The 18,564-nt window shown below is 48.0% G+C and overlaps 1 protein-coding gene across 1 annotated transcript; it reads right to left on the reverse strand.

The window, feature by feature from the left end:
• Nucleotides 1–7,436: 7,436 nt before the first annotated feature.
• Nucleotides 7,437–8,591, reverse strand: LOC109945610 (dehydration-responsive element-binding protein 1I). The gene has a single exon (XM_020551928.3). It carries the CDS (start codon nt 8,322–8,324, stop codon nt 7,653–7,655), a length of 672 nt encoding a protein of 223 aa, XP_020407517.1. The 5' UTR covers nt 8,325–8,591; the 3' UTR covers nt 7,437–7,652.
• Between the last annotated feature and the right edge of the window lie 9,973 nt (nt 8,592–18,564).

The following is an 18,564-nucleotide window of genomic DNA, read 5'->3' on the forward strand; positions in this document are numbered from 1 at the left end:
TGTGTTATCCCTTCTACAAGAAGCTTCCCCAGCACACCGAAGGACGCGTAGATCTCCAGCGTCAGGGCATGGGAAGATTGCCCCAGCAGCGAACATTAGAAGCCTCAAGTGTTATATATATACATTTTGTCCCTGGGCCCACATGTCGGGGCCCAGTCCCTTTGTGCATGCCCCCCTTCAGCTATAAAAGGGGAGGCATGCGACGTTACAACACAGATCCAAGCTCAGACTCACAATACATTACACAGTGGAGTAGGGTGTTACGCCCCGGCGGCCCGAACCACTCTAAACCCTCGTGTGCTCTCGTGTGTTCATCCACCAGTCTCGTAGCAAGCAAAACGCTTAGGCCCCTCCTCTCTTTAGGATTTAGGGCGGGTGCAATCCGCCACCCGGCCGGGGAGATTTCCTCTCCGACACTTATATTCTTTTGTCACTTCATCTCGAGAAAACCATATTGATTCTAGGATTAAGTCGGTCCATTAACCGGTTCCATTTAGAGCGACAACTTTACTAGATTTCAGGTACTATTGGCACCTATTTAGAAATAATAAATTAGAAGATAACATTAACAAACTTATTTTACTTATAACTATTACCAGGTGTTGGGGGCCTTCATCTTCCGAAGGTCCTCAAAAACACGACTAACATGTTTTTCAAGTATAATATATTCACAAGGACCTTCGGCCTTGTGATGAAGCTGTACATGATATAAAAAGCGCGGTCTGGGAGAAGGATGAACCAGCTCCGAAGCTACGTGTGGAGAAGCTTCGGCTTAGCGGTGGAAAATGAAACCGACTTAAAGGGGAAAAGGCTATCTAGTCCTCGATAGATTATCCTTAAGTCAATAACAAATGTCAAGGGCTTGGATGTATTTTTACCTAGGCTGCGTCTTGTGCCTATAAATAGATGAACAGTAGCATCGTACTGTTCACGCTGGCATGTATTCACTCGCACGTCACGCTTGGATTCTCGCCTTCTGTCAAGCCGAAGGTATAAGTGTAATTCACTATCATTGATGTTTGTCCATGATTATATAATGAGAATATACATAGTCTAATGAAATCATATGATCATTCATGTTTTATTTATATGTGTAAGTGTAATTCACTATAATTGATGTTTGATGGAATGAAGAAGCTGACAGTGATGTTCGATGAAAGGCCCTCTTTTGGCTAAATTTTCGCTAGAGCTTGTGAGGACATTAGTTGAAATTTAAATGACCTTGGCATATCAATTGAGGGTTTATTGTCCCATGTTGCATCTAGGACAGTTTTCCGACGGCTGATCTCCATTGGCTCTGAAGATGACTGGGTGAAATATGTTAAAGTTATGAAGACGATTGTTCCTCCATGTTTGGATGTGGTCGTTCGAAAGTTATCATTTGATCATTGCGATGAGCTAGTCGGGTTATCTCCACAAATGTCAAATGCATCTCCTTGTGAAGCTCCTTTGCCTGAGCTTCCAGAAGAAGTGGTTGTTGTGCCGGATGCTCAATCAGCCCCGAACGAGGTTTATATTTCTCGTCCAGTTCGTGGCGTTTCTGGGGCATCGAATCTGATGGTGCCCCTAGGAGATCCCATTGACCCAGGATCATCCTAGTAAGTGTCTTTAACACGCTATTCATATGCATTGTTAATTCGTTTGATTATACTTTAATGTAGTATTTTCTCCTTCGACGCGATGCAGGAGTTCCACAACTAGATAATGTTGTTTATCTTCTCGTGCCTGTATCATCCAATATGGACCACATATGCAGGGCCTCAAATAGTGTTGATGTTCAGATTGAGGATGAGGAGGAGCCATATGAGGCTGCACGAGCCTTAGATTCTGATGATGACCGTCCGGTTCAAGAATTGACCGAGCAAGAAATTGAACTCATCAGACGTTTGTGTTCGAAACGTGACCCTGAAGTACATGAATTTAGCAGTCTAAGTCATTCCAATGGTGCATAAGAAGAAGGACGAGATGATGAACTGCTAGAGGCTCCAGATAACGTCGACAACATTGAGATTAAGGTAGGCTTAATTTTCAAGGACTTGCCTACACTGAGACGATGGCTACAGGAATATTCCGTGAACCGCAAGAGGCCATTCAAGGTGAGACACTCGTATGCAGAGCGACGCTACACAGTTGTGTGTGAGGTGTCGGATTGTAATTGGAGGGTATGTGCCTGCAAGCAGAAAGAAACTAGAAAGTTTAAGATCACAAAAATTGTAGGTCCACACACTTGTACCCAGATAGAGCTGAGCCCTAAGCATCGTCAGTTGACATCTACCCTAATTGCGAAAAGGCTATTGGGGACATTGAAGTGTCAGCCAAACTTGAAGGTGAAGTCGATTATGACCATGGCTTGGGAGTTATTTGGTTACAAGATCAAGTATGGGAAAGCATGGAGGGCAAATCAACGAGCATGGAAGATGATATACGGGGATTGGGAGGAGGGTTACGAGAAGTTGCCAGCATTGTTCGATGCAATGAAAGCAAAAAACGCAGGCATGCATTACGAGTACATCCCTAAACCTAACGAATGGAGGAATGGCAGAGAGATCTTCTTTCGTGCTTTCTGGTGTTTCTCGCTGTACGTAGAGGCCTTCAGGCATTGTCGTCTCGTGCTCTCTATTGATGGTACTTTTTTGCTTGGGAAGTATAAGGGCACATTGTTGATTGTCATTTCATGTGACACGGCCAACACATTGGTTCCTTTGGCATTTGCTTTGGTGGAGAGGGATAACCTATGCATGTCATGTCTATGATATTTAATGTATGAATCGACGAGCTGAGATCCACAACGCATCTTATGTCCCATTAGTCTCTTGGACTTTATTGTATGCATCACATCTTCTTTGTCGTCGTACCTCTCCCAACTGCATTTCCTCGTCTCCTACACAAAATACAGTAAGTACGGGTGCAACATTGTAGCTGATGCAAACAAAAAATAAATACCAACCTCATCATAATCTACCATATGTCCACAAAAATAGACAACACCAAGCTCAAAAGGAACTAATCCATACTTAGCTTCAATACCACATTTGCAGAGTACTGGATCAGACTTCAGCTCTTTCGCCCACTCATTTTTTTATTTTCCTTTGCCTCCGCTCTGGCCAATGGGACATAGGACCATACAACCACTCTAAGAAATGACATTTACGCCAACCGTATTTTGGATAAATAACACAATTTTGGATATTTGTTATGCACTCACATAATCAATGTTCAGTCACACGAAGTACTTCGCAGTGTTCTCGTCGATGACAGCACGATCTCCACAATCGCATCGAGGCGACGTCTCCAGTCGTCTTTCTGTTTCTACGGCCTTCTCCGCAATCGTCATTGGTGGAGGATTCGGGGGATGAGGCACCCAACGCTTAATTCGCTCATTGCTACTCCTTTCGCACAAACAATTAGTGAAAAAGAAGATATCGATGGTCAAAATTATCAGGACCATCGATCCATTGGAAAAACACCTCATATGCTCCTACAAAAATGGAACGAAGCATTAGTACACATCTGGTAAACAATAATAACACACAATTCATAAGCTACATACGTTAAAACTGCCACAAAGGTAGAAGCAGCGAGCAACCATGGCTGGATGTTTGGATTGAGATACCCAAGTCGGTCTGCCACAGTCACAATTAGGCACGGGAAGATCAGGAGGAACATGAGCATCCTTACTAGATACATCCGGATATAACTCCCGAGGACGACCTCTCTTCTGCCACAACACCTCCCGATACATGTCTTTCATATAAGAAACGATTATATATTAGCACAACTATATGCAAATAGCAAAAATGATTTTAAGTTATACATACACGTATTTCACAAACTATCTAATAAACTGCAGTCATCATATGAACTATATATCTTAGGAGCAGCAATGAAAACTAATAATCGAAACAATACGACCCAATATACAAAACAAACGAATCAGTGAGACACCATACCTTGGTCTACAAAGTTTTCCAACTCAAATACAACGATTCTGGTGCGAATCTGGTCGTTTTTAAGAAGATTGAAATGGTGAGAAAGTAGAAAGAAGAGGTGGGCGCACTCTCGGTCAGGAGAACAACCAATTTATAGGACTTCCTAGCTCGACGCCAAGATATGTGGCACCGAGCTAGGACGCCACGACAACCCTAGCCACCGAAGCCACGTCATAGCTCGGCGCCGAGATGTGTTAGCTCGGCGCCGAGTAAAGGGTTCAAAACTTGAAATAAGTCATCCAGAGGTCTAAACATAAATTTTTATCAGAAAAAAGATTAAAATACAAAAAAAAAATCGGTTACCAAGGTTGGATCGGAGGTCCATCATCTGGACCAACCAAGGACCGATCCGTCGCACACGATTATCTTATGTGTCCCACACGCCAACCGAACGCGCTACGCGCTATTCGTCGCACGTTAGCTCGCACGTTAGCCTGTGCGTCCCCAAACTCGCCACGTGTTGAACCCCCTGTGCCCTCGGACGACTGAAAACTATAACTGGTTGTAACAGAACGAGTAAAACTTCAATGGAATAACTGAAACTGTAACGGAAAGACTGAACGAGTGGAAGACCGAGACTATAATGGAATGATGGAACCTGTAAAAGAAACTTAGTGACCGAAATTATTGTTGTGGAAATGACAAACTATAACAGAACTACTAGAACAGTAACGGAATGACTCTAACCGAACGACGAAAACTGTAATGGAATAATAACTGATGCAATAAAACCATCGTACAAAAAAAAAACAACGCCGTGCGCGGTCCACTCCTCTGTGGGTGGTTTCACGGGCCGATGGACGGGCTGGTTAATTAGATTGGTAGGACTGATCTCTCCTTTCTGATTGGGTGCCGGCGCTGACCGTCCTGTCCTGTTTGTTCATGCCAGTCGTATCGTATCCGCCGACAGAATTACGGCGCGGTTACTTGGCTCCGCGTCAAACTGGAGCCACACGTTTGTGTGAACCATCGACACGCTGAAAAGCCACGGAAAATCGGACAAAACAAGCTGCCGCCGGCCGGGGACCTCTCTCTCTCTCTAGTCTGAGTGGGACAGCAGCTGCGTTGCGTCTACACAAGCAGCGCAGAGCAGAGCAGAGCAACGCTGACTGTTTCAACATAGTCCCGCGACGCAACGTGAAGGTGCCATTACGAGAGGTACGGGAAAAAAAAGGAAAAGAAAAAGGAAAGGGACGTGGCGTTTGCGGCCTGCAAGCGCGAGGCTGGTTGTCTGGGGGCGCTACGCTAGAAAAACGCACGGCCGCGCCGTGGACCGACCCATCGAGAGCAACGGAGGCGACCACTGACAGCGCCGTGTGCCGGCCGGGAGCGCCGCCCCGGAACTGTTTGTTATTCGGGCTGACCAGCATTGCTCCATTGACCGAGCCAGCTCCCTCACTGGCCGCGTCGGTAAAGGATGACACGTACGCGCGTTCTCGAACAGTACCAATCGCCATCTGACACGGGGGGTTGTCGCGGGTGGCACTAGAGAACCAGGTTTATTCCACAAGAGTACCTCTATTATCTGAGAGAAGAGGGGGGGGGGGGGGTGGCGTACTATACCTATAGAAGACGAGCGAGTATCCGGTCAGATTAATTACCGTTATATTTTGTGGCCCCGTTGACCGGAGACTAGCAGCGACAGTGACAAAATACTGAACACGTGCACCTGCTGCTACAACCAGAATAATACCAGATCCAGTGCCTCTTGCAACAACAGCAGGGCGATCGCGCACACACACACACACGGACGGACGATCGAGCCCCACCAATCCATCCATCAACCCGCCATCTTTACGACCAAGTCCGGCAAATCAGCAGTCAGAATTCGCGCCCGAAACCTAGGGAATCGTACGTTATTTATTTTATAAAAAAATATTTATTTTATATAGAAAAAGAATCAGATGGAATTGGCGTTAGCCATCGGGCACGTTCCTCTCGTAACCAGAAATGGAAAAGGTAGCGTGGCGTGGGGTGTGACTGATTGAGGAAGCACGAATGAGGCCAGACGGTGGGCAGTGGAGGGCAGGTGAAGGGCAGTGGAGGGTGGAATTGGCAGTTACCAGAACTTCGGATTCAGTGTGTTCGAGGTGGACCTTGGACCCTTGTAGCTCCTAATCCTTGAGCTTTTGGAACATGACCAATATAGCAAACTTGGAGACCTAAATTAAGGGAACAATTCTTCTCAAGTGTCATGTCTCTGAAATCACTTGGAACTGGGAGAAAAAATGTGCCCTAATCTGCGCTGTCAGACCAGGGAAGTGGAGTTCATTTTACTGGAATTCGGTTTCAGTGGCTTTGCTCTGAGTTTAAAGCCCTTGACCTTCCTTAATCCTGTGAGTTTTACCTGATCATCCTTGTAGAAAAGTTGTAGCCCCATATTAGGAAAAGCAACATTTCTGTAACACAGTGGATCAAGTCCTTCTATGAAATATGGGGCGAATTGTATCCTTTATCGCACTGTCGGGGGGGGGGGGGGGGGGGGGGGGGGCTAAAGGTTTCAGTTTCATACTTCTGAAACATGCTAGCACGATCATCAGGGACCTCGACATGAGGGCATCTACTGTGCGTTGTGATTCGAATACGAAGTTGAGATTGATACTTACGTCGGTGTGGATAACGGACGAGCCTATAAATCATCGTGAATTTGGTTTGGGTCGCGTTTCAAGCTTATTCGTTGCGCGCCACTTGCTCTACACCGGTTCATGGTCGTCACCGAGGTGGACGAGCCTATAAGAAGTTGACATCTGCAGAAGACCAAGATGAGAAAGGTTAGCAAGAACTCTTATTTTTTTTAGGAAACTATTGTACCCCCTAAACTCGGAGAATGGATCTCCCATAGTTTAGGATAATATTATACCCAAACTCATTTGTAGAGGTATGATTGACGCAAACATAAAACATATCTTTAAGGTAGCATTGGGAGTGTACGAACACCTGGTTGGAGGTGTGGCCGTGTGGGGAGTAGCAAAAGGCTAAGACAGGTATATAGTAAACGTTCTTAGGTTGTGCAATATGTTTTTGCACAAAGGCATTAGCTATGCCAATCAGGTAATTACACATTTACACTACGAGCTTGCCAAAAGCAGAGCAGCATCTTGAAGATCGAAGTGATTGTTTTTTTTTTCTTTTTAACTTGGGTGAGCCAGCTGACGCTTTTGTTTTCCTTTTTCGCGGGAAATTCCGAGCGGCACGGTCCGGACCCACGGTAAAGCAGCAGCTAGGCAAGACAAGGGCAATGTATAGCGGTAGAAGACACGTGTGCGGCCAAGATGTATATCTGCAGCAGACACACGATTTTAGGTCGACGTGGAAGCTACGTCTGGCGAGCGAGCCGCATCAGTTTAATAAATAAATAAATAAATGTTAGCCCTCAGCACTGTACCATTTAGTTTGGTTATGTTGAAAAGTGTGACTGAAATTAATTATTAGCGCTTAACATTCCTGGACTAAAAACATCTACACGTTCTATTTGCATCATTCCAGAAAAGAAAAGGAAAAAAGGCTTGCTGCCAGTCGCATGCGCATCGTACAGTATTTCGGTAACTTTCTAGTATTTCCGAAGTGAACAGAGAAATATTGTACTAGTTCGTGGAATTTATAATATCCGCATTTCCCAAAAGGAAAGAATAGATAATCTACAAGCGTTGGTCGACATGGGTTTCAGTAGGACCAGAGCGCGAGGCCACAGTCGCTGTCGTCGGGGCACGGCGCGTCTAACGGTGGAGGCTCCACGAGCAGCCCCTGCGCTAAGCACGCGTAGTACAAGCCGGCGCCCATATCGCTCAGCATGTCCAGCTCGAACGGCGAGGCCTCCGGCGCGCCGCCGTCGGTCCCGGAGGAGGAGGACGCCTCCGCCTCCGCCTCCGTGGCCGCTGACGACGGCTCCGAGGTGGCGGACATGGCGTCCTCGGCGGCTGGCCGCGCCCGGAAGAACCCCTCGACGGCTATCGCGACGGCGCGGCGGACGTCGGCCCAGGGCGCTGCGCCGTGGGGCAGCGGCAGCACCGGCACGTCCAGCAGCCAGGCCGAGTCCGGGAAGTTGAGGCACCGCGCGCGCGCGGCGCCGCCGCGGAGCGCGAGCATGGCGGCGTCGTGCGCGCGCGCGGCGGCCTCCGCGGCCGCGAAGGTGCCGAGCCAGAGCCTGCAGCCGCGGCGGCCTGGAACGCGGACCTCGCACACCCACCGCCACCGGCCCCCCGCGCGGCCTCGCCGGCGCACGCCGCGGAACACCGGGTGCCGCGTCTCCCGGAACTTGTTGCGCCCCGCGGCTCGCTTGGGGCTGCCGGCGTCCTGCGAGGGCGAAGACGACGAGGACGGCGGCGGCGGCATCATCGAGGCCGCCGACTCGCAGCTTGATCTGGCGCGCAATCGGAGTGAATCATGGCGGTTTGGAAGGCGCGTATTTGTAAGTGTGGCATGCGACTTGCGAGGAAGGATTTGTAAGAAAACAGGTGCTGTGCTACGGTGGCCGTCGCGCGTCCAGGTGCAGCAGACCACTAGACGAGGCTGCTAGCTGGTTGCGCCGCGCACACTGCCTCTGTGCCTGCCTAACCGATCTGCTATCTGCCAAACAGTGCCATAAACAAGAGCGGCTTCACCAACGGCAGCACGAAGGAGATCGACGCTCATTATCCGTCTGGGAAGCCGAGGGAGGTGCACACTGTGGCCTGCTGCGCGCCACTCGATGTCTGGATCGATCCAACAAAAACCAGACCACTGCATGCACAGCCTGACTGCAGTTCACAGAGCACAGCCCGTATGTTTGTTACCCGCATCGTCTCGTCTTGAACCACCGTATGTGTTAACTCTGTCTGTGCTTCTGTTTGACTGCCTGCACAAGGGAGAAGCAGGCTGCATGAGCGGATGCAAAACAAGTTATTTTATAGTCATTTGGTTGCATCCACTCGTACGCAAAAACTATCGTATCGGGACAGCCAGGGCCACCCGAGCCTACGCGTCTGGATACAGTCATCCAATCAGGCGAAGCATGCAGCCGACCGGCCTGCAGTAGAAGTTACCCACCCAAGTACAACTTTGCACAGCAGCCAGAAACAGAACAATCGCTCCAGCGCAGTGACAGAGCCAGCTTTAAATGTAAAGCCCGGTCATGCGGGACTCCACCGTTGCACTGTCGTCCGTTGCCCGGTGGAGCAGGTGCTCCAGTCCCGTTCCCGCACGACGGTGTTTTTCAAAGGCCTAAGGCGGCGGCGCTGAGGTGTGGGTCGCAGTGCAGAGGAAAGACCGAGGACGCCGGTGGCAGGGATCGTGCGTCACTCGCGTTGAAGCCAATAGAGGAGCGCCGGAGCCGGAGCCCGGGCACGTGCCCAGGCTCGCCGGGCTGTGGCTCCGCCATTGCTCTAGCGGGAATTCCGGTTTATTTAATAAACCCTCAACGAAAATATGATTTCTTCTTAAGTAAACCGTCATTAAAAATATGTTTTCACTAGCGATTCTTTAGGTCGAACGTACAATTTTATTTTACTGATGTTCAATAACAAAAAATCATCTGTAAAAAAATTATAGACTACCACACGCATAGAGCTTTTTTCTACTAGTGGTCACCGTAGCCTTGAGAACATGACAATGGAGTTCCCCAAGGAGTTGACACAGCAGGCGGTGGTGTGGCATAAACAGGCCAAGGCACAACAAGAGGCCGAGAAGCAGACATTGTCTCAACACTCAGCAGTAGTCGGTGGTGACCAGTCATGGTGAGGCACCAAACCTGTAGAAAGAGGAACTAGTGGGTCCTGGCGTCGACCTTGCGGGAGAGGTTCATCAAAATCCTCCAGGGATGACTCATGCAGAACACGTTGCGGGGACGACAATGTCGACGATGGAGGGGTAGGAGACAATGTTAGAACCACAATAAATGGAAATTATGTTTCATCGAACACAACATGTCGTCAGGTGATAACCTTGTGTGGCCAAATTGAAGCAACAGTACCCTTTGTGGTCGGTTGGGTAACCGATGAAAACACACGGTCCAGCGCATGCACAGAGCTTGTGGACTGAGGTCGTTGTTAGATTTGGAAAGCACAAGCAGCCAAAAACACATAGATGCTCATATGATGGAGGAATGCCAAATACCGCAGCTCGAATGGCGTGGTGGTACCAGTATCACGACACGGCCACCGATTAAGCAAATAAGTGGTCGTGTTAAGAGCCTCAACCCAAAAGGTCAAAGGAGCACAAGAATGCAAAAGCATGGTGAGTTGTTAAGAGTCTGTAGAATGCATTCGGTTTTTCCATTTTGAGTGGAAATATATGGACAGGAAAGGCACAAATGAATGCCGCCTTCGAAAATAACGAGCGTAGAGAAGAATTACCGAATTCCTTGCCATTGTTTGTCTGAAACGCAAGAACGTGGAGAAGATGTTGTGTGGTGACATAGGAAGAAAAGGCACGTTTAAGGAACGCCTCAGATTTCTGACACATAGGGAATGTCCAAGCATGATGTGTGAAGTCATCCAAAATTACAAGGTGATACTGGCATCCAGAATGACTCAGAACAGGAAAAGTCCGAACATCGGCATGTTGTAATTGAAAGGGGAAGAAAAAAAACTGAATTCGAGGATTGAAAAGGTAACCTATCATGTTTGCCAAGTTGACAGGCTTGACAAGTATGAGAGGTGAGTTTATTACACTAAAAACAAAATCAAAGGAATGTAAGCACAAAAGGAATCAGGATTACTCCCGTCGGCCAAAATAATCCACGTAAGCATTATAAAAAATCAATGGTGTCAGAGAGGAAATCTCTGGCCGGGTGGCGGAATGCACCCGCCCTAAATCCTAAGATGAGGAGGGGCCTAAGCGTTTTGCCTGTTAGGTGGAAATGAGAAGAACACAAGAACACACAAGGATTTAGAGTGGTTCGGGCCGCCAGAGCGTAATACCCTACTCCACTGTGTGATGTATTGAGCTTAAGAGCTTGAGAGTCTAAGTGAGCTTGAGCCTAAGTTGGGTCTAAGTGTCTCCTCCTTGTAACGCCGTGTGCCCTCCCTTTTAAAGCTCAAGGGGGGCACGTTTTTACCATATACCAAAAACCGTACCGAACCGAACCGAACCGTACCGAAATTTCGGTTTTTTTGGTATTTCGGTTCGGTTTCGGTTTTTAAAACTGTGAAGTTCGGTACACGGTATTGTAATCGGTTTTTGTACTGTACCGAACCGAATTACCGAGCAAACCGAACAGCCCATGTAAGCCACTAAGCCAGGCAGCCAGCCCACCATCTGAATATTGTTCTCTCCACAGCCCATGTAAGCCACCAACCGAAGCCTGTCTATTTGCACTAGTGATCGACGGCAACCGGCCAAGGGCCAACCCTAGCCCCTAGGAGACACCGTCACACCGAGACGCTAGAGGCAGTAAGCTGTGGGCTGCGGCGGCGGTCGGCGGACGGCGGCACGCCGGCACGGGCGCACGGCGCTTCTCCTGTTCTCCACCACGGCACCACGGCACCACCAGCAGCCACCCAGGCAAGTGGACTACGCGCCCCACAAGCATCTGCAAGCATCTCTGCATCTGCACTTCAGCAGCACGCCGTCTAGCTCAAGTTGATCTCTGCATCTGCACTTCAGCTGCTGAACTGCTCAAGCGCGCGTCCGGCAGACCGGCACCGTCAAGCATCTGCAGCACGCCACGCAAGCATCTGCAGCACGGCACCGTCAAGCTCAAGCGCGCGTCCGACATCAAGATTCAAGACAGAGGCGGCGTTTCTCTAGCACACGGCGACGGCGGCCAGAACGGAGTGTTCCTCCAATGTATGTATTCTTCTCACCCATTTTTTGCCGTTACCAGTTTATTTTGATTTTTTTGTCATGTATTAATGTATAGATGGGGGACACTGATGAAACCGTTGCAAACCAAGTCACTGGTGAAACTGTTGCAAACCAAGTCACTGAGGTGGTAGATGTAGAGAAGGATGGAGAGTGCAAGAAAAGGAAAGCTATTGCTCAAAGATCTGATGCATGGGAGCACTTCAGCAAGGTTAAACTTGATAATGGGGATGAAAGAGTCAAGTGCAAGTATTGTCCAAAATTGTTTCGCTGTGACCCAAAAATAAATGGTACGTCCTCCATGAAATCTCATTTGAAAATCTGCAAAAAGAATCCAAACAAAAAGGTAGTTGATAATCAAGGAACTTTGCAATTGCAACCTAGTCAAGAAAACAGTAGTGTTGGTACTGTTTCAACTTGGAAATTCGATGCTGATGATCTAAGGAATAGTTTTGCTGAAATGATTATTGAAGATGAACAACCTTTTGTTTTGCCTGAGCGTCCTGGGCTTAGAAAATTTTTGGCCAAAGCATGCCCACGTTTCATTTTGCCCTCTAGAAGAACAGCTACTAGAGCAGTTGTGAAAGTATATGATGTCCAAAAAGAGAAGCTTAAGAAGTTTTTAGGTGAACATTGTCAGCGCGTAAGCCTCACCACTGACACATGGACATCTAATACCAATCAAAATTACATGTGTGTAACGGCACATTTTATTGATAACCAATGGAAGCTCCACAAGAAAATCATTGGTTTTTTCTTGGTAAAAGGACATAGGGGCGAAGACATTGGAAAATCCTTAGAGAGTTGCCTAGCAGAATGGGGAATTGATAAGGTTTTGACAATAACAGTTGATAATGCTAGTGCAAACAATAATGCAATTAAGTACATGAAGAGGGTTTTGAATGAATCAAAAGGTTGCATTGCTGGAGGAGAATACCTGCACATGAGATGTGTTGCCCATATTATTAATTTGATAGTCACCGATGGACTAAAGGAAATAGACAAATCAATTAGTCGTGTCCGGGCAGCTGTTAAGTTTGTCAAGGCTGGACCATCTAGGCTAGTCAAATTTAAGAAATGTGTTGAATTAGCAAAAGTACAGACCAAAGCATTTTTAACCCTTGATGTTTGCACTAGGTGGAATTCAACATACCTTATGCTAAATATTGCACAACAATATGAAAAGGCATTTGAAAGGTATAGTGATGAAGATCCATACTATAGGCTAGATTTAGAAGGTGAAAATGGCCTTGGTGTTCCTGAGAAATCAGATTGGGAAAAGGCAAGAAAAATGGCTGAATTCCTAGAGCACTTCTATGAACTTACCCTTCGTGTTTCAGTCACAAGTAAACCAACCTCACATTCTTACTTCCACGAGATTGCTGATGTTTTGGTTTTATTGCGAGAGTGGTGTCGTAGCGAAGACAACTTATGTGCTGAAATGGGCAAGAGAATGATTGCAAAATATTATAAATATTGGGGGGAGAAGTACGGAGAGAAACTCAACTTGGCTGTTTTTTTCTGTGTTGCAATTGATCCAAGGTACAAGCTTTCTAATTATGTAAAGTTGGCTACCATGGTAATGTTTGGTGAAGACGTTGGAGAGAAATTATGGACAACAGTAAACACTTCTTTTCGTTTCTTGTTTGATGAGTACAAAGATATGTATGCTCCAGCTGAGAAGACACCACAACCAAATGACTCTAAAGAGCAGCCATCACATAGCAAACGGTTGATGAGGTCTATAGTTGCTCAACAAATGAACAATAATGGGAGTGGAAATATTACTGTCAAGTCTGAACTAGATAAGTATTTATCTGAGGACAGTGAGGAAGATAAGAGTGGTTTTGACATTCTTAATTGGTGGAAGGACAATGCTACTAGACTGCCAATACTTGCTCGCATGGCCCGTGACCTTTTAGCTATTCCGATATCAACAGTAGCATCTGAGTCAGCATTTAGTTCGGGTGGAAGAACACTAGATGATTTTAGGAGCTCGCTCACACCAACAATGGTCGAGCGCTTGATTTGTGCCAATGATTGGATTCGTGGATCCAACATTATTAATGTTGAAGAGAATACCGAAGAAATGGCTAAGCTTGAGGAAGGTACAAACTATACAACTAGTTGTCTAGTTCTGAATATATTTAATCAAACATATTTTATGTACTTATTGAGAATGCAACTGTACAGATATTGGTGGCCTTACCATTTCGAAGGAGGGGACTACTATTGAATCTTGATAATGGTATGGGAATTTATTTCACATAGTTGGATGGTGTATAAGTGTATTGATATTGCCATATTGTTAAGCAGGACTGCAGGAGATTGCAGGCTGCCAGGCGTGTGCTCTCAAAGTGTCAAGGACTCAGCTGACTGCAAAGTGCAAACTCAAACTGAAATTGTTGTCTACTGGTCTACTGCAGTGCTGCCGTGTTGGTGCTGTACTGCTGTTTATCTACTGACTACTGTTGTTGCCGCTGTGTGTAATAATCTTGGTTCGGTTCCTGCCTTCCTGGAGTGCTGCCGTGTGATGGTGTTGTACTGCACTACGCCTGTTTATCTGCTGGTCAGCAGTCAGCTGGTGCCGTGCTGGTGCTGCCGGTTGGGGTTGTACGCCTGTACTGTTGTTTATTTGCTGTTAGAAACTTAGAATGAACTTTTTTTATGAGAATTACCTCTTTGATTTATTGATTTACTGTCAACTCTGTGTCTGTGTTGGAATGAACTTATTATTATTTATGTGATGTACTATGTATTCCTAAATTCTGTCTACATTATGTCCTGATAGCTATATGTATGCCTGATAGCTTTCTAATTATGTACGCCTGTATAGTGTTTGGGTTTTACCGAAAAACCGAAGTAAAAAACCGAAACCGAACTCCTCGGTTTTTCATTTTCAAGAAAACCGATCGGTTTCTAATGTCTAGAAAACCGAAGTTTTTTAGAACCGAAAAACCGAACCGAAGTTTTAAAAAAAACCGAATGCCCAGCCCTAGGAAGGATTTGTAAGAAAACAGGTGCTGTGCTACGGTGGCCGTCGCGCGTCCAGGTGCAGCAGACCACTAGACGAGGCTGCTAGCTGGTTGCGCCGCGCACACTGCCTCTGTGCCTGCCTAACCGATCTGCTATCTGCCAAACAGTGCCATAAACAAGAGCGGCTTCACCAACGGCAGCACGAAGGAGATCGACGCTCATTATCCGTCTGGGAAGCCGAGGGAGGTGCACACTGTGGCCTGCTGCGCGCCACTCGATGTCTGGATCGATCCAACAAAAACCAGACCACTGCATGCACAGCCTGACTGCAGTTCACAGAGCACAGCCCGTATGTTTGTTACCCGCATCGTCTCGTCTTGAACCACCGTATGTGTTAACTCTGTCTGTGCTTCTGTTTGACTGCCTGCACAAGGGAGAAGCAGGCTGCATGAGCGGATGCAAAACAAGTTATTTTATAGTCATTTGGTTGCATCCACTCGTACGCAAAAACTATCGTATCGGGACAGCCAGGGCCACCCGAGCCTACGCGTCTGGATACAGTCATCCAATCAGGCGAAGCATGCAGCCGACCGGCCTGCAGTAGAAGTTACCCACCCAAGTACAACTTTGCACAGCAGCCAGAAACAGAACAATCGCTCCAGCGCAGTGACAGAGCCAGCTTTAAATGTAAAGCCCGGTCATGCGGGACTCCACCGTTGCACTGTCGTCCGTTGCCCGGTGGAGCAGGTGCTCCAGTCCCGTTCCCGCACGACGGTGTTTTTCAAAGGCCTAAGGCGGCGGCGCTGAGGTGTGGGTCGCAGTGCAGAGGAAAGACCGAGGACGCCGGTGGCAGGGATCGTGCGTCACTCGCGTTGAAGCCAATAGAGGAGCGCCGGAGCCGGAGCCCGGGCACGTGCCCAGGCTCGCCGGGCTGTGGCTCCGCCATTGCTCTAGCGGGAATTCCGGTTTATTTAATAAACCCTCAACGAAAATATGATTTCTTCTTAAGTAAACCGTCATTAAAAATATGTTTTCACTAGCGATTCTTTAGGTCGAACGTACAATTTTATTTTACTGATGTTCAATAACAAAAAATCATCTGTAAAAAAATTATAGACTACCACACGCATAGAGCTTTTTTCTACTAGTGGTCACCGTAGCCTTGAGAACATGACAATGGAGTTCCCCAAGGAGTTGACACAGCAGGCGGTGGTGTGGCATAAACAGGCCAAGGCACAACAAGAGGCCGAGAAGCAGACATTGTCTCAACACTCAGCAGTAGTCGGTGGTGACCAGTCATGGTGAGGCACCAAACCTGTAGAAAGAGGAACTAGTGGGTCCTGGCGTCGACCTTGCGGGAGAGGTTCATCAAAATCCTCCAGGGATGACTCATGCAGAACACGTTGCGGGGACGACAATGTCGACGATGGAGGGGTAGGAGACAATGTTAGAACCACAATAAATGGAAATTATGTTTCATCGAACACAACATGTCGTCAGGTGATAACCTTGTGTGGCCAAATTGAAGCAACAGTACCCTTTGTGGTCGGTTGGGTAACCGATGAAAACACACGGTCCAGCGCATGCACAGAGCTTGTGGACTGAGGTCGTTGTTAGATTTGGAAAGCACAAGCAGCCAAAAACACATAGATGCTCATATGATGGAGGAATGCCAAATACCGCAGCTCGAATGGCGTGGTGGTACCAGTATCACGACACGGCCACCGATTAAGCAAATAAGTGGTCGTGTTAAGAGCCTCAACCCAAAAGGTCAAAGGAGCACAAGAATGCAAAAGCATGGTGAGTTGTTAAGAGTCTGTAGAATGCATTCGGTTTTTCCATTTTGAGTGGAAATATATGGACAGGAAAGGCACAAATGAATGCCGCCTTCGAAAATAACGAGCGTAGAGAAGAATTACCGAATTCCTTGCCATTGTTTGTCTGAAACGCAAGAACGTGGAGAAGATGTTGTGTGGTGACATAGGAAGAAAAGGCACGTTTAAGGAACGCCTCAGATTTCTGACACATAGGGAATGTCCAAGCATGATGTGTGAAGTCATCCAAAATTACAAGGTGATACTGGCATCCAGAATGACTCAGAACAGGAAAAGTCCGAACATCGGCATGTTGTAATTGAAAGGGGAAGAAAAAAAACTGAATTCGAGGATTGAAAAGGTAACCTATCATGTTTGCCAAGTTGACAGGCTTGACAAGTATGAGAGGTGAGTTTATTACACTAAAAACAAAATCAAAGGAATGTAAGCACAAAAGGAATCAGGATTACTCCCGTCGGCCAAAATAATCCACGTAAGCATTATAAAAAATCAATGGTGTCAGAGAGGAAATCTCTGGCCGGGTGGCGGAATGCACCCGCCCTAAATCCTAAGATGAGGAGGGGCCTAAGCGTTTTGCCTGTTAGGTGGAAATGAGAAGAACACAAGAACACACAAGGATTTAGAGTGGTTCGGGCCGCCAGAGCGTAATACCCTACTCCACTGTGTGATGTATTGAGCTTAAGAGCTTGAGAGTCTAAGTGAGCTTGAGCCTAAGTTGGGTCTAAGTGTCTCCTCCTTGTAACGCCGTGTGCCCTCCCTTTTAAAGCTCAAGGGGGGCACGTACAAGGGTGTTGGGCCCCGACATGTGGGCCTAGGGGCAAAACGGAGGGAATACATATAGAAGTATCCAATGTTTGTGCCGCCCAGAAGATCTCTGAGCGCCATCATGTTCGTAGTATATACAGTATTGATATCCTGCGCTGCTTCCTTGGTAACGCGCGAGCCATGATGAGTACAGTGTACGCCACAGCACAGGTGTACTGTCTGTCAACGGAATGGACAGGCACGCCGCCTGCAAGATGGTTTGGTCGTCATCCGTCAGCGGAGTGGACAGGGCACATTTAATGATGAGGCAACACATCGTCTGCCAGCGGAGTGGCAGGGCTCATTAAATGCCAAGGCGACACATCACCTGCTAGTGGAATAGACAGGCGACACGCCCTATCCACAATAAATGCAGCGCCGCGCGGCCCAGAGGCCTTATGTCAGGCTCCGCCCGCTGGCTCACGTCACGGGCAGTAGGCCACGTGGCAGCATCGGGTCTCCGCCTGGGCAGGGAGCAGAAGCGTACATGGTATGGTCCGGACACGTGTCGGCTCCGGACCCCCGCGTGGCCTTGATTAAGGCCTGGGTATTCTTTGTCCCAAAATCCCGGGACCCTGCTGAGAGTGGCTCGGACCCCATACAGAGAGGTCGGGGACCCGTCCCAGGGGTCCGGTCTGTACCCGCGGAGGTCCTGGACCCTGCCTGGAGGTCCGGTCCGTATATGCAGGAATCCGACACTTTCTCATGGGGATCCGGACCCATCGTTGATACCTTGGAGTGTATCATCTTTTCCGGCCATGTGGCGGCCCCGGAGCCGTCCACGTGGTGGGGTCGGGTGCTGTTTACCACGCGACTAGAGATAGCCGCGTGGGCACCGTGCCTTCTCACTGTAGTAAGGGGTACCCCTGTTTCAGGGTACCGATAGTGGCCCCCGGGCCCACCTCAGGGGAGGATACGAGCCTGTAGGTGGGGCCAAAGCTTGATTGGCGCGCTGCTTCCGTGCGCTTGCTGACATAATCACTGCCAGCCCGCCCTCGGTCACGCCAACTACCACGTCTGTCCCCGTGGCTGACTGACCCGTGGCCTCCGCACTTGATGTTTTCGCCGGGTCACGCGCGGGGTACCTCAATACCGCTGCATTGGTTTTGAAATTTCACCTTCTCTGTCCTCTATGGTGGCCCCGAGGAGGCGTGGCACTGGCGCGAGCGGCGGTTCGACTT

This window comes from Zea mays, chromosome 4 (assembly GCF_902167145.1).
Source record: "Zea mays cultivar B73 chromosome 4, Zm-B73-REFERENCE-NAM-5.0, whole genome shotgun sequence".
Lineage (NCBI taxonomy): Eukaryota > Viridiplantae > Streptophyta > Magnoliopsida > Poales > Poaceae > Zea > Zea mays.